The following is a 17,089-nucleotide window of genomic DNA, read 5'->3' as shown; positions in this document are numbered from 1 at the left end:
TTATAGAGAACAACATAGACTGATGAAAAGGGACAGACCCAAAGACTGAGAAACAGCGATCAGGCTATCAATCCCCAGAAGGAAAGTAGGGGAGGGCGGGGGTAAGGGGAAGAGATCAACAGAAGGACTTGTATACATGTATATAAGCCAAACCAATGGACATGGACAACGGGGGGATGGGAGCATGAGTTTGTGTGTGTGTGGGGAGGTTGGGGGTTAATGGGGGGGATGAGGACACATTTGTAATACCTTAACTAATAATAAAAAAAGAAAAAAAAGAAAAGAAAAACAGTTTAAACACGCTGAATACAGTTTAGACAGATGTAAACTCAGTTAATATATTTGAGGGAGTTGAAGAAGGACCTAATTAAATGAATTAACAAAATGAATAAACAAAGCTTGATAAGACAAATTCCAAGCAACTGTATAAAATGCTGGTGAGTTCATCTAACAAAGCTAGAGTCTTTGCTATATCTAAATGACTTTAAATGCACTATTATATAACTATTCAAGACTCAATTACATTTCTATTTCCAGCAGAAACCTTTTTACTCAGATGAAATTCCTGCCAGCAGCAGTCCAAACACACCAAAGTCACTGAACTGAAAATACAATTGTGACGAGAACATCAGCAGGTTTGTCTCCTGATCGCTAAAGGAATAGCAAAAATAAATTAGAACTATTCCCCTGGGGGCTTTTGCAGAGTTCACTTATTAAAACTACTTATGGAAAGACAAACCAGGCTTTGGTTCATATTTTCCTCCTGCACACATTTGACATTTCCCAATAAGAAGAGTATTTTCCCAAAAGTATAAGGCATTGTGAGTATGCTAGGAGCAGATGATGGCCATCTGTAGTCCTGTCCCTTAAGGGCATGGTTTTTAAAAATGGGAAGACAGTTTTACTAAGAATAGAGTGAAAGGCTTCAACAGTTAAAATGTCTGAGGAAAATCAAACCCCAAAGTAATAGGCCCATGGGGTGCTTATATGACAATCCTAATAATCAGAAAGTCTGAAACAGAGAAGTGAAACGATCACTTTCGAGCTCAGATTTTTTCAGCATATCCTGGCATCCTACACAGAAGGAAAGAGAAATGACATAAACGTCTCACCAAACTGACTTACCCGAATGTCTCTGGTTTCATTAATAAATACCTGAAGGCAGTATATTCTTTTTAGACAGTCTATAGCAGCGATTTTCAACCTTCTTCATTTCATGGCACACATACACTAATTACTAACATTCTGCAACACACCAAAAAATATATTTTTGCCAATCTGACAAAAATAGGTATAATTTTGACTCATTCAGACTAGATGCTATTGTTTTGTTGTATGTTGTCAATTTTATTTGACAATCTAAGTGAAGAGAGGTCAGTGCCCAATTAAATAGATAGGTTTTGCATGTTTTAAAAATTCTTGCATAACACCGGTTGAAAATCGCTGGTCTACAGAATAGTGTTTCTTGACCTTGTTGTCAAGCTATCTCTTGAGCTGATGAGAAGTTCCTAAATTTTACAAGTGTTAATAGGAAAAGTAATTGGTAGAGCAGTTAATACATACTATGTTCAAAAGAGAATATATATATATCATGTTCATAACATTCTGCTCTGTCACCTTTGGGACATAGCACAAATAAAAAGAAAATCCCACCTGGGGTCTGATCTGTAGCTCTGTATGTTGTGTGAGCGTCCTCTACACTTCACTGATTATTTTGCATTGACTATTGTGTATTTTCTTAACCTAGCCTCTTCAATATAAAGGATCTCTGTCCTTAATCATTCTCACTATGGACTCCATGTTTGAATAAATGTTTTCTACAGCAATGAAAATATATTAGGTTTCTAATATTCCAAACACGGATTTCAGATCTTCACTACTACCTTCAAAAACTCCAAAAACAGAGGATTCTAGAACGTTAACCTTATACCTAGATTTCTATTATTGGTTCTAAAAGTTAACATAATAGAATTGCAGATGAAAAAGGAGAACTATTCTAACTTACCATTTTGACAGTAATTCTCCCCATGTTTCAAGAATTTTTTCTGCACATTCTTTGGATACATCGCCGGATCCACTCAATAGGGGTTCATCATTATCTTTAATAAACAAAACACACACAGAAAGATAACAGAAGTGGCTATGCTAGCCAGAATAATGACATGGAAATGGAACAAATTTGAAAGATTTCACAGGAAGCATAATTTTTCTTTTAGTATACATGTATAAATACAAAGAAAATAAAAATGGCCGAAACCGGTTTGGCTCAGTGGATAGAGCGTCAGCCTGTGGACTGAAAGGTCCCGGGTTCGATTCCGGTCAGGGGCATGTACCTGGGTTGCGGGCACATCCCCAGTAGGAGGTGTGCAGGAGGCAGCTGATCGATGTTTCTCTCTCATCGATGTTTCTAACTCTCTATCTCTCTCCCTTCCTCTCTGTAAAAAATCAGTAAAATATATATAAAAAAAATAAAAATAAAAATGATCTTAGATGGACTGTTGTTGTAATCTATCATTCTCTTGCTTTCCATACAATAAACAATGTAACTGTATATTGACATTTGTTTACATAAAAACATCAAGAGTTAAAGCGTAGTCCTGGCCACTGTGGCTCAGTTGGTTGGAGCATCATCCCATGAACCAGAAGGTCTTGTGTTCGATTCCTGACGGGGCACATGACTAGGTTGCAGATTCAGGGAGTGTGCAGGAGGCAATCGATTGATGTATCTCTTTCTCCCTCCCTCCCTCTCAAAAATGAATTTTTAAAAAAGAGCTAAACCTTCATTATGATCTAATCTATATTAAAAAAAGACTCTGGAGTGAACTATGCTAAGAATTAGTAATTACTGCCTCTGAATGATGGAGTTATATTTTTTCTCTTTTATGTTTTCCTGATTTTCTACAACGGCATACATTAATTTATAATATAAAGCACAAAACTATTAAAAAGGACCAAAATGAATCATTTCAAATGTAATTAAATAGGAAAAGTAAATTCAAATATAAATTCTAAGATTGTAAGATATGAAGACAGTGAAAAAAGTGACACAGATTAAAGCATGTGAAAGGTACTGAAAAGTGTAATGAAAGTGGGGGGAAATAAGGATTCAGTATATTCTTAATCAACCCTCTTTTGTTAAGACACTTGGGGAGTTTTCAACTTTTTGCTACAAATAGAATCAAGATGAACATATCTTGTTGTTTTCACTGGGTATATGCCCAGAAGTGAACTTCCTGGGTTTTTAAAAAAAAAGTGCATACTTATAAGGGTTTTGAAGCTTACTGACCAACTGCCTTTCAAAATGGTTTTAATAATTTATATTTCTACTGGTTCAGTACAACAGTACTTGTTTTCATACGTCCTCACTACTGTTTTTCTACATTTTCTGGTTTAACTTTCCTTAACAAAGTTTGGGGCTTTCCATACCTGATAATTAAATTATAAACTGATTTTTTTTTCAAGACTCAGAAATCCATGATACTTTTTATTAATCTTTCTTACATTTGCCTTGGGCATTATCTGTTTAGATGATGAGATAGGGAAGAGGTCACACTGAATGTGAGACGTCTGCTGTAGATGGATGAATAAGGAAAAAATAAAGGCTTGAGGGCACTAAGATAAACTTGTATAGTACTTTACTATTTGCCAGAATTGGCCCTACTTTCTAATGCCTCAACTAATTCTCTACTCATTAAAATGTCAATATGATACAACTCTTTGGGGGAAGGCAGCTACAAAAATGTACTAAAATTTATGCCAAACCGGTTTGGCTCAGTGGATAGAGCGTCGGCCTGCGGACTCAAGGGTCCAGGGTTCGATTCCGGTCAAGGGCATGTACCCTGGTTGCGGGCACATCCCCAGTGGGGGTCGTGCTGGAGGCAGCTGATCGATCTCTCTCATCGATGTTTCTAACTCTCTATCCCTCTCCCTTCTTCTCTGTAAAAAATCAATAAAATATATTTTAAAAAAATAAATGTTCTAAAATTTACAAGATGACAATTCCTTCAATCTTATAAAATTTTCTTTTATTGTTTTGGATGCTTTCAACAAATCTGGATAGTAGTTTGAAATCTGTGTTTAGAGCTCCATGCACCTAAGAGTGGGGAGTGAGCAGGCAGTTTCAGTCACAGGATGTTGTTTCTGAACACAACCTCCCCCAACCCCCTCCAGCCCCGCCAGTCCTAAATAACTGCTGACTTTCTGCCCTGTAAGCACAAATGTCCTATGGATAAGGAGCCCCTGTAGAAGACTGAAGCTATTTCTTTCCAGGGAGCTAACAGATCACAATATGACTGTTTCCCTGGTTTGTGTACCGGGTTAGAAAGAATTAAAAGATGGCATGGCTACACAATCTCCTTCAGTCCCAGTCAGCACGGTATATATACCGAGAACTGTTAAACACCAGGGAAACAACGTGGGGCAAAGAAGGACACACTCTCTTCCTTCACAGAGCTTGTGCTCTAAGTGTTTCCATTTCTGCCATGATGTCATTAGTCCTTATCTCTCCCTAGTTAATCAGTACTTCTGAACCCCCTCTATTATATTTTAAAATCTATGCCAGCTATAGATGAGAACTTGATGTCAGTCCTAATGTTATGGTTTAGCTGGGCCCAAATTTCTTTTTAACTGGCAGATACTCTTTAAATCTCTAGTATCTGGGCCTGAGTCGGGCCCAGGCCCCGGGGCCCCTGGAGGGCAGCAGGGGCTGAACGGCTCAATAAACGTGTTCTCAAGGTCTCTAAATAAATAAACTAAATAAATAATTAAATAAATAAATAAATAAATCTTTAGTATGGAGACTTGAGCATTCTCTGGTTTCACAATAGTGTCTTTCCTAAATTTGGTGGTTTTTGTTTTTATTGCTGAGCTTAAGTGGAGGAGAGTTCTGTAAACTTTTACTTGCTTTTCCATGTTAAGCAGCATTGACCTAGAGGGGACTCTGCAAGCTTAAGACCACCAGTATATACAGCAGACAATCTCAAACAGCAGGAACAAGTTCACCTTTCCCAGTTTTAACACAGGAGTGAAGTTGGCTTTGCAAGGACACTCTGAATTGTACCAGTGACTTCTCCAAAAATAATACATATGCTTTATTTGCACTTCAAAATACTTCATGTGACCCAAATGCACAGAAATTTTGACAGACTAGAGCTCAGACCATGAACTCATAGACCTAAACTGAGTCCTTCCTGCTATTTCTAGCTGTGTGACCTTGGCAAACACACTTTTCGGAGATTCCATTTCCTTATGTGTAAAGTAAGGATAATAATGAATCCGTTTTTCAGGTTTTTTGTGTGAGGATTATATAAACATAGTATTACGTCATAAACAAAGTACCTGCCTACCACATATTAAGCTAGATTAGTAATTGGTGGCAATTAATATTACTAATAAATAATCCTAAATTGATTAGTCATAGGAAAAGTGGAAATTACAGAGAACAATGGGAAGTGGAAAGTCAGAGCTTGCTCTAAACTTGAGTAAAATCCATATAATGAATATTATTTATCTTAACCTAATCAATCATTCCTGCCACCTCTGCGCCATTGTTAATGTACTTTCTTAGCCAGGACCGTCCAAACCAACCCAAATATTCTTGCTTGGATTCTCCTTGAACTGTCCAACTCCCAGCTCAAAAACTACTCTTCATATGCTCCACACCACATTCCCCACAATGAAAAATGGATTTTCCTCTGTTTCCAGAACACTTCCTGTGAACCTGCTAGATGCTTCATATGATCTTCTATCATAAGCACTCTTTTCCCCCATGAAAAATAAAGCCTTGGTACAATATTATAAATTAGAAAATGCCTCCCAAACTTTTATTCCCCCCCACCCCCATTTCTCACTTTTATGTAGACTGACAGTTAATTCATAAATGTAACCATTAAAAAAGAGGGAAAACCCCCAACTGGTTGATTCCTAATGTTTATCAGCGTAAACCCCCAAATGTGTAAATATCAATTTGTATATTTAAGTATTTTGTGACATGATCATATGTGAAAGCCAGTTTTGGCAAGTGGACTTGCCCCTGTGAAATGATGAGATGAAAGCATTCAAGTGGAAGCTGTGTAAAATTCACTCTGAAAATGTGCTAATACCAGACTGATTCTTTAAAAAAGAACTGATTGTAAATCTCATTCTGTCCTACTTGATTATAATTATCTTAAAGGAGGTCCTGAGTTAATCATTTTGTGGATCTCCCAGTTTTTTATGTATAGTAAGATGTACATATTGAAAGAATTCCAAATGCTATGTCACATTATCAATTCCCTGATAAAATTAAACCCTCCACCTCAAAACAGAACTGAGGCTCTCCCTACAATTTACCTTCCTCTTCGTCATCTTCTGGAGGAGATGGTATCATTGAGCTCTGTGATCCAGACTGCGGCAGGCGAATGGAGGGGCTGGCTGTAGTTTTCCTCCTCTCTCTTTCTGACTCACTTTCCAAGCACACAACTTCGTATAAAGTGTCAGTGTTGCTCTTTCTCTCCTTTTGCTTTATCTTGAAGGTGAAAAATATTATTTTATTAAGTGGTAAGATTCTTTATTTTTTAAATTGAGTACTACTTCTGACTTCATACAGGATATAAGAATAAAAAAGTATTACTTCAAATAGCTATACTAAAGGTAGCCTTTTCTAAATAGAAAAGTATATGTATAGATTTTAAAACCCTTAGGAAAATAGCATGTTTATCAAGCAGGGCTCTAGTTCTGCAATTTTATTTATTGTCTAGAACAGCGGTTCTCAACCTGTGGGTCACGACCCCTTTGGGGGTCGAACGACCCTTTCACAGGGATCGCCTAAGACCATCGGAAAACACATATATAATTACATATTGTTTTTGTGATTAATCACTATGCTTTAATTATGTTCAATTTGAAATACATCCTGCATATCAGATATTTACATTACGATTCATAACAGTAGCAAAATTACAGTTATGAAGTAGCAACGAAAATAATTTTATGGTTGGGGGTCACCACAACATGAGGAACTGTATTAAAGGGTCATGGCATTAGGAAGATTGAGAACCACTGGTCTAGAAGATTATATCATCAAACATCTAACCAATATTTAGTAAGTGTGAACTAGAAATTTAACTATTCTGTAGCTTCCAAGTTACTTTAAGGTATCCTTCAAAGTTTCTCTTATAAAATCCTACATAAAAAAAATGTTTTAAAATATTCTAAAATAAAGTTTAGGACTAAGAAAGTCCTCTTATTTCTGTGTGTGTGTGTGTTTTTCCACTCCTTCAGCTTAACTGAAACAGTGTAGGAAACTTTTCTTTAATTGAAAGCTACAACTGGGGGCAGGAGGAGAGGTGAGTGGCAGAACAAAGACTAATATTATCAACAAAATTTTGATAACTAAAAATTGGTTTGTATTTTGGTTTTACTTTGAGGTAAACATGTAACAGTTCAAGTGGACCTAAATTAAAATTAAGAACATGGGATAAAAACTTTACCAGTACAATATTTAAATATTATTAAAATTGTGTATCACAACCAGTTTAGGGAGCTGGAAAAAAAAAAGGAGTGAAATACAGACCAAAAGGACAAGGCAGAACCGTAGGAAAAGACATAAACAACTAGAAAGGTGGCTACACCAAAGAGAAAGACATACACGCATAAAGTAAAAATACAGAAATTGGGGGGAGGGTAATAAGTTCATTAGGTACAGAAATACCAGGCAGAACAGATTATATCATCTCAATGTTCATTTGGGTTCTTAAGAAAAATTAACCCATTCCAAGATAATGGCAACATGTCCTTTGAATATCATCCTGAAGCAATGTTTAATACAGAAGTTGGTAAATTTATCTGTAAAGGGCCAAATAGTAAATATTTTAGGCTATGTGGACCAATAGTCTTTGCCACAACTACTCAACTGTGCTATTACTGTGCAAAAGCAGCCAAAGACAGTGAGTGTGGCTATGTTCTGAAAAAACTTTACAAAAACAAGCACCAAACCAGATTTGACCCACAGACTGTAGTTTGCACTTTTTTCCAACACGTCCACCCAATTTTGACTTAGCTACTTACTATTAAGGACCCAGACTCTGTGAAGTTATATATTATCCTGTAGATTTGTGTCCAGTAGATATGCAAATGATTTGTGTCCAACAGGAAAGATAACCCAAAGGTTACCTACAGCAGCGGTTGCCAACCTTTCAGACCTCACGGACCACCAGTGGTCCACAGACCACCGGTTGGCGGCCACTGCTCCAAAGGTTTCCTTAAACCAGCGGTGGCCAACCTTTCGGACCTCACAGACCACCCATGGTCCACGGACCACCAGTTGACAACCGCTGACCTACAGGATATTCACCAGTTTTCTTTTTAACCTAGCACAACCTTTTTCTAATTCTCTTTTTAAAGGAAGGACTAGATAAACTCAAGTTCCTCAAAACTTAGAACCAGTTTTACCGTCTTGTTTCCCTCATTACTTAATGAACTGAATTAAAATCTTTGGCATATGTTCAATTTAAATTTGGAATTATTTTTAACTTTTATATATTTTGATAGGAAACAGGATTTACTTTTGTTGTTATAAGTAACTCTAAAACATTAGTTAATTGTTATCTGAAACAGCTGAATGAGCTATTAATGATCGTTAGCAGTGGAAGAGCTCTAGAATAGCAAGCATTTTCCTATTTTTTATCTTGAGAGGTACAGTGGTTTAGTGTGTATGTGTGCATGTGGCTATATATACATACTAGAGGCCCGGTGCACAAAAATTTGTGCACTCGGGGGGAAGGGGGGGTCCCTCAGCCTGGCCTGTGTCCTCTCGCAGTCTGGGACCCCTCGGGAGATAACGCCCTGCTGGCGTAGGCCTGCTCCCGGGTGGCAGAGGGCAGGCCCAATCCCTAGGTGCACCCCATGGTCGGGCTCAGAGCAGGGCCGATTGGGGTGTTGGGGCACCACCCCCTGTCATGCACAGAGCAGGGCGGATCAGGAGGTTGCGATGCCACCCCCAGTCACGCTCAGGGTAGGGCCGATTGGGGGGTTGGGGCACCGCCCTCTGTCACACTCAAGGCAGGGTCGATGGGGAGGTTGTGGCGCCACCCCGTCACACACAGAGCAGGGCCAATCCGGGGATTAGGGCGCTGCCCCCGTCACACACAGAGCAGGGTCCATCAGGGGGGTTGGGGCTCCTTACCCTGTCATGCACGGAGCAGGGTCGATCAGGGGGTTGGGGAGCTCCCACCTGTCACGCACAGAGCAGGGCCCATCAGGGGGTTGAGGAGCTCCCCCCTGTCACTCAAAGAGCAGGGCCGATAGGGGAGTTGGGGCGCCGCCCCCTGTCACACACAGAGCAGGGCGGATCAGGGGGTTGGGACGCCGCCACTGTCACACTGAGGGCAGGGCCGATGGGGAGGTTATGGCTCTACCCCATCACACACAGAGCAGGGCCAGTGGCGGGGGGGGGGGGGGGGGTTGGGGGGGGGGGGTTGGGGCGCCTCACCCTGTCACACACAGAGCCGCAGGGCGATCAGAGGTTGGGGAGCTCCCCTGTATCAGGCACAGAGCAGGGCTGATCAGGAGGTTGGGGCGCCTTCCCCTGTCACAAACAGAGCAGGGCGGATAGGGAGGTTGTGGCCCCGCTCCCTGTCACACACAGAGCCGCAGGGCGATCAGGGGGTTTGGGCGCTGCCCCGTCACGCTGATCCCAGTGCCGGGAGGCCTCTCGGCTATGCCGATCCCGGTGCTGGGAGGCATATTACCCTTTTACTATATAGGGTAGAGGCCTGGTGAATGGGTGGGTGCAGGCTGGTTTGCCCTGAAGGGTGTCCTGAATCAGGGTGGGGGTCCCCACTGGGGTGCCTGGCCAGCCTGGGTGAGGGGATGATGGCTGTTTGCAGCTGGTCACACACCATTCAGGGTGGGGATCCCCACTGGGGTGCCTGGCCAGCCTGGGTGAGGGGCTGAGGGCTGTTTCCAGCTGGTCACACACCCTTCAGGGTGGGGGTCCCCACTGGGGGTGCCTGGCCATTCTGGGTGAGGGGCTGAGGGCTGTTTTCAGGCTGGCGGGTGACGGAAGCTCCAAACCGCTCCTTTTTTTTTCTTTTTTTTTAATTCTGGGCCAGCTTTAGCTCTGAGGCTTCAGCTCTTAGGCCTCCGCTGCTGAAAGTAGGTATCTGGTTTGTTTCGGTTCGAAACAATGTATAACTCCAGCTCTGACTCCAGCTCTGAGATCCCAGCTCCCTGAAAGCTGGTTTCTGGGGGTTTTCTTTAGCTTCTATATTTGTTAAAATGTTTCAAACTGCAGGCTCAGAGGCCTGCAAGGCAGGCGGGGAACATTGGTCTCCTCTGTCACTTAAGCAAGCAAGCCTCATGTTAGTTTCAAGCTGCCTGGCTGCCGGCTGCCATCTTGGCTGACAGTTAATTTGCATATCGCCCTGATTAGCCAATGGAAAGGGTAGCAGTCGTACGCTAATTACCATGTTTCTCTTTTATTAGATAGGATACACAGCAAACAGAAATGAGAGGCCCAGGATTCCAGTATAATTATACTAATTACTTGACTATAGGCATTGGCCACATCATTTAGTCTTTCAGGCATCAGTTTATCAATTTATAAATAATTTTATAAGAGATTCTAAAGTCTCTTTGGCAATTAAAGTTCCATAATTCCATAGTTTTAAGAATGCTTAGTTGGCCTTTTATTCACTTTATGTAACTGTTGGAAAACCTAGTCTTTAGACCAATTTCTTCCTCTTTTAATAAATGATATCTGAAAGTTTAAATCTAAAAAAGCAATCTTTCTCTCCCTAATATGTTTTTTCTCTAATATGATGCCATCTTAATATAACATTCCCCACAGTTGGGAAGACTTCCAGCCTAAAAAAGAATTACTGAGTCATCAGATAAATTTAGTAAAAGAAAAGAAGATTCCATTTATAAACATGCATTTTTTAAAACATTTCTATGATTGTTTTCCCATACAGCAATATAAACAACATATATGTTTTTTAAATTTGGCCTACTGTTCCTTTCTAATGAGAACTGCAAAGTACTTAAAAATTTAAATTGTGCCTGGCCTATATGGCTCAGTGGTTGAGCATCAACCCATAAACCAAGAGGTCACCAGTTCTACTCCCGGTCAGGGCACGTGCCCAGAGGTTTCGGGTTGATTCCCAGTGTGGGGGTTTGCAGGAAGCAGCCAATCAATTATTTTTCTCTCATCGATGTTTCTCTCTCTCCCTCTCTCCCTTCCTTGCTCTCTAAAATTCAATAAAAATTAAAATATATTTTTAAATGATATATTTAGCAAAAAAAAAATTTAATTATGCTTAACTTGATTTAAGTAAATACTAAAAATACTCTTACAGAAAGACAAAAGGAACACATCGCAATCAAGACAGAGCCCTGATTAAGGCTCCTAGAAAGCTTAGGTATATATCTTTTTCACACAACACCCCATAAAATCTACTATTTTACATATTTGGATCTATAAAATGAGAATACTGTCTTCATTGGATCACTAAGAAAATTACATAAGACAGAAAAAATGAAAGTAGCTAGTAGAGTGATGACCACAATATATTAAGATGGCATCAATTAATGGTAGCTGCTATTACTTTTCTCTTTTCCTTTTTAAAGAGAATTTTATTTACTTATTTTTTTAACAGAAACATCTTTTTTTAAAAAATAATTATTTTAGAGATAGGAAGGGGGAGAGGGAAAGGGAAAAAGGGAACGAGGGAGAAAAGGAGAGAGGGGGTGGGAAGAGAGAGTGAGATTTGCGTATTCATTGGTTGAATCTTTGTATGAGCCCTAACCTGGGATAGAACCCACAACCTTGGCCTATCTGGACGATGCTTTAACCAACTTAGCTACCCGCCCAGGGCTAAATTTTATTTTTCAATTATAGTTTACACTCAAGATTATTTTGTATAGTTTCATGTGTACAGGATAGTGGTTAGATAAACATATACTTTACAACGTTCCCCTGATATTTCCAGTACCCAGCACTTTATGAGGAAAAACTCTCAACCCAGCATCCTATATCCAGGGAAAATATCTTACTGGAATGAAAGTGAAATAAAGGGAAACTTGGTTCTTCAAGAAGAAATGAAGAGCAACAAAACTGATAAATGGGTAAAAATAAAAGATAATTTTTCCTCTTAATACATTTAACATATATATGACCTAAGTGATACTCAGATTAATGATAAATCAGACTCAAAGTGGTTTCTCCTTTCTTATTTCCTCCCCACCCCCACTCCAATATTTATAGAAAGGTATGGTACCTGTTTTAGTTTCAAAAAGAAATTTTCAGTAGTACTACGTTTGCTGAAGGGCCAGAATAACCTTTCATTAGGTGAGCAAACCCGGACTTTGGTTTCTAGAAGAAATCGAACAGGCTCCTGTACTTCTGTTATTACCAAATCAACAGCTGTAGTCATAAACAACACTTTATCTAGAGAGGGGGAAAAGCAAATTTAAGAAATAGAAATATATTTTTTCATATGATTAATGTAAAAGTAATTACTTTTATTATGAACTTTTAAGATATCTTAAGGTACTCCATTAACTAAGAATCTAAAATAATCAGATAATTTACTGTTTTGAAAATTTATATTCCATATTGAGAATTCTTTTCTTGGGTAGATTCTTTAAAGTGGAATTAGTACAGAAGAGCAGTATACACTTTACAGCTAATGAAAAGTACTGTCAAACTGTTTTACAATAGTGATATATGTCTTCTTTATGCCACTCTCACCAAGGCTAGGGTTTCTAAACTTCTAAAATCTTGGTTAACAATGGTAACTGTTTATATCCTTTATCCATTTACCTATAATCCTATGAATAATAAGAAAAAATAAAGGGGGAAAATGCTATATAAGAGGGACTAGTTAAGCAAATAATGTTACATTTTCAGGATACGACATTATCCAACCATTAAATGACTTTTGGTGAAGGTGCACACTTGAAACCTAATGACCAATGTCACCTCAATAAATTAAACAAAAGACACTTGGGAAGAGTATGAAATATGTTTAAAAGGTTATTTATGCACAGAATATCTGAAAAGCTACACAAGAAACTGGTGGTACCCTGTAGAGTATGATCCTGGGGACTTTGGTAGATTTTTACTTTTCTCTATATAGAGTGTCCCCCCAAAATGTATACACACACTTTGAATATTTATAAAGGCAGTGATTAAAATATATTTCATTTTCAAAATTGAGCTATCAGCTGTTAAAGTGGATATACATTTTGGGGGGATACCCTGTATATCCTCTGAATTTTTAACTACATGTGCCTGTATTATCTCTCCACAAAAGTAAATAAAATTTAAACGCCTATAAATAAATGAGTACATAAGTAGAAAAGGAAGCAGGGAAAGGAAAAATAAGTGAAGGAAAAATGATACTTTATTTACACATCAAATTTAATAATAAAGAACTATTAAAATTCTTTGGTTTCACTAGAATTAGGTAAGCACTGGATACTTGTCAAATAAGTGGTCCTAAGGTTTGGGTATCTTTGTGGGACTAAAATTCTATCTATAATGATTGCAATCTTCATTACCTTTAGGAGTTTCTTCATTTACAACTTGAAAATGTGGAGATTTTGGATTCCAACTCCCAGTGATAACATAAGACTTTCCATCTGAACTTTTGCCCATAGATTCCTAAAGAAAAGAGTAAAACAAACATTAATGCCAAAGTAAGGAAACAACAGCGAACCCCCACTTTGCTGCCTTTAAAAATATAAGAAAGAGAATCAAAGAGGTTTTTTTAATGGTAGAAGTGTATTTGAATAATTACAGTTAAAATTAAAGATGTTCCAATAATTTGTGCAACTGTTCCTGAAAACGTATACATAAATGCCATAAATCGTATCAACCTGTATAAACATTAGAGAAATTTATTACCTAAACCTGTATGTTGAATTCTTCTGTCAAATGAATAATTACTACATACATTTTAGAATTGAAAATATTACATGTAATAGAACTAATACTAATACTACCTACTTTTATAAAGCTCATGATAGTTTGCAAACAATTCTCTCACAACTTTTCTTCATTGATTCCCACATCAACTCTACATGATAAACAAAAATTATTCACTAATACAGTTAAGAAGCTAGTAAATATCAAGTCAGAAATAAATGTCCGTATCTTTATTGCTTTACAGCTTACAAGAACACCTCATAAATGTGCTTTAATTTTAGATTCAGATAAGATAAAGTGAAACAATCTTTATTGAAGAAATAGTGTATAACTTAAAAAAAGAAAAGAAAATCCTTACCAAATCTAGTAAGTGCATGTCACTATTTCGTACATCCTTTCCTGGGCTAAGGAGAAGACCAAAACACCTGCAAAGAAAGAACTGACATAAATTTGGAAAAAAGAACACAAAAAAGATGTTTAAAAAAATTCTTACTGGTGGAGAAAAAGGATACACTAAAATTAATAATAAATTACTATTGCCAAAATAATCCCCCTTACTTCATTAATTCAGAGAAGCATATTCTATGTTTGCCTTCTATTATCACATAAAGTAAGCATACTTATGATTTATGGAAGTTATTTCAAAGTGAATGAAATAGGCTCTGGCCAGGTAGCTCAGTTGGTTAAGAGCATTGTCCTAATATGCCAAGGTTGCAAGTTCAATCCCTGGTCAGGGCACGTACAAGAAGCAACCAATGAGTAAGTGGAATAATACCCCCCCTCCACACCTTCCTCTCTTCCTCTCTAAAAATTAAAAGAAAAGAAAAATTTAATTACAAAAAAATCAAAGTGAATAACCAAAAGAATTTCCATGGGTATAAAACATTTGCAAATATATATTTTTTCTCATTGAAGTTTAATTTTTAGAGAGAGAAGGGAGGAAGGGAGGTAGGGAGGGAGGGAGGGCGAGAGAGGGGGAGTGAAACAGAGAGAGACAGAGAGAAACATCTATAGGCAGCCCACCCAGGGATCAAACCGAAACCATTTGGTGTATGGGGACAACACATCAACCCACTGAGCCACCCAGCCAGGATGCAAATACATTTTTGAATACAGTATGTTACTCCACTAGATTGATAAAAACTAAAGTTAATATTTAAGCTAAATTTACAAGAAATGCTTACCTTTCAATGGCAAGTTCTTTATTAGTTGTTTGTTGCACATAGATGACAATCTTTTTATCAATTCCTTGGCGTAGTTTAAAGCATTGTCTGTCCTTATCTTTAGGAACTGCACTGTAGAACAACGTAATTCATTATTTTTGCAAAGTGTTTTCTTGTGACATATACCAGAACACTTTTTGTTATATTACAAAAACCAGGTACAAGAAAGAATCACAGATTCTCTTCTTTTTTTGCGTCTGGTTTTCATATCATAACAGATTTTTCTAGACTCCTTTACTAAAATTCACCGATTTTTTAATCTGTGTTATAAAATGTCCTTAAATTGGTTATTATGTAAATGTAGAGAAGCTTCAAGCTAATTTTATTTCTTCATAGCTACCTTTTAGTTTGAGTAGATATTAAGAACTCTCATGTAGCCTTTTATAGTATCTCCTACTAGTTCTGTTGCCATTAACTTCTAGTTTACAGTAATAAGACAATTTAGATTTGCTGCATATTGGCTGCATCTGCCCCTTGATGTGAAAATAACATCATTACTGTATACTGTATGTAATCCACTAAATTATTTATAAAAGTTAGAAAAACCACTCCTCCATCCCCTAAAATGTGGCTTTAGGTTTTTTTCATTTTTGTTCCTGTAAATATTAAGTATTTATAAAACACCTAGCATCCAGCACACAGCTGCTCAAAAAAAAGTTAAGTTTTCTTTCCTTTCTTTTTAGTCACTGGTTTTGACAAATAAATTATTATTGCCTTATTTTTTTAAATATGTAAGAAAATATACTTAATCATAGATTCTTTGAATTTCAAATCAAGGCACTTTCAAAAAATCAGAGAAGAAGATGATATGGCCAACAGGAAGATGCTGCCTATCACTTCCTTAGGCAGTGATAAGCTAATTGCATACCTGTTTAATATAGGCATAGATCATTTTATTGCACGTTGCTTTATTGTGCTTTGAGATAATGCATTTTGAAGTTTTGTGGCAACCCTGCATCAAGCAATTCTATTGGCAACATTTTTCCAAAAACACTTGTTTACTTTGTATCTCTCTGTGTCCCATTCTGGTAACTCTTGAAACATTTCAAATTTTTCATTATTATTATATTTGTTATGGTGACCTGTGATCAGAAATCTTTGATGTTACTAATGTAATTGTTTTGGGACACCACAAACTGCACCCGTATCAGATGGTAAACTTAATCGATAAATGTTACGTGTTCTCACTGCTCCACCAACTGGCCATTCCCGTCAGAACTCCCTATTTCCTGAAACACATATTGAAAGTAGTCCAATTAAGGACCCTATGGTGGCCTCTAAGTGTTCAAGTAAAAGGAAGAGTCACAAGCTCTCACCTTAACTCAAAAGCTCTAAATGATGACACTTAGTGAAGAAGGCACATAGAAAGCAGAGACAGGCTAACAGCTAGGCCTCTTGCACCCTACAGCTAGCCAAGTTATCAATGCAAAGGAAACATTCCTAAAATAAATTAAAAGTGCTACTCCACATTAATGATAAGAGAGCAAAATAGCCTTATTGCTGATATGGAGAAAGTTTAGGGGGTCTAGATAAAAGATTAACCAACCACAACATTCCCTGAAGCCAAAGCCTAATCCCAAGCAAGGCGTTAACTTTGTTCAAATCTATAAAGGCTTACAGAGGTAAGAAAGCTTTAGAAAAAAAGTCTGAAGCCAGCAGAGGTTGATTCATGAGGTTTAAGGAAAGAAGCCATCTCCGTAATAAAAGTGCAAGATGAAGTAGCAAATGCTGTTGTAAAAGTTGCAAGTTATCCAGAAGATCTAGCTAAGATAATTAAGGAAGGTAGCTCCACTGATGAACAGATTTTCTATGAAGATGAAACAGCCTTATATTGGAAGAAGGTGCCATCTAGGGCTTTCATAGTTAAAGACGAGAAATCAATGTCTGGCTTCAAAGCTTCGAAAGACAAGCTGACTCTCTTGTTAGGGGCTAATGCAGTTGATGACTTCAAGTTGAA

General features: G+C 37.9%; 1 protein-coding gene across 8 annotated transcripts in view; it reads right to left on the bottom strand.

Moving 5' to 3' along the window:
- The window catches only part of RABGAP1 (RAB GTPase activating protein 1), a 143,123-nt gene that overhangs the window by 70,851 nt on the left and 55,183 nt on the right, over positions 1-17,089 (bottom strand). For 7 of the 8 annotated variants that reach the window (XM_059657934.1, XM_059657932.1, XM_059657933.1 and 4 more), the window contains 6 exons: positions 15,094-15,204; positions 14,268-14,334; positions 13,543-13,645; positions 12,258-12,427; positions 6,331-6,505; positions 2,006-2,099 (listed from right to left, as the gene is read on the bottom strand). In XM_059657934.1, the coding sequence (XP_059513917.1) occupies positions 2,006-2,099; positions 6,331-6,505; positions 12,258-12,427; positions 13,543-13,645; positions 14,268-14,334; positions 15,094-15,204 (720 nt within the window). Of the gene's footprint in view, positions 1-2,005; positions 2,100-6,330; positions 6,506-12,257; positions 12,428-13,542; positions 13,646-14,267; positions 14,349-15,093; positions 15,205-17,089 lie in introns of those variants that run through there. The other variant, XM_059657939.1, reaches the window with a different exon arrangement.

Source organism: Myotis daubentonii, chromosome 11 (genome assembly GCF_963259705.1).
Source record: "Myotis daubentonii chromosome 11, mMyoDau2.1, whole genome shotgun sequence".
Classification (NCBI taxonomy): domain Eukaryota; kingdom Metazoa; phylum Chordata; class Mammalia; order Chiroptera; family Vespertilionidae; genus Myotis; species Myotis daubentonii.
The sequence above is the reverse complement of the archived record's forward strand: the minus strand, read 5'-3'. Positions and strand labels throughout refer to the sequence as shown.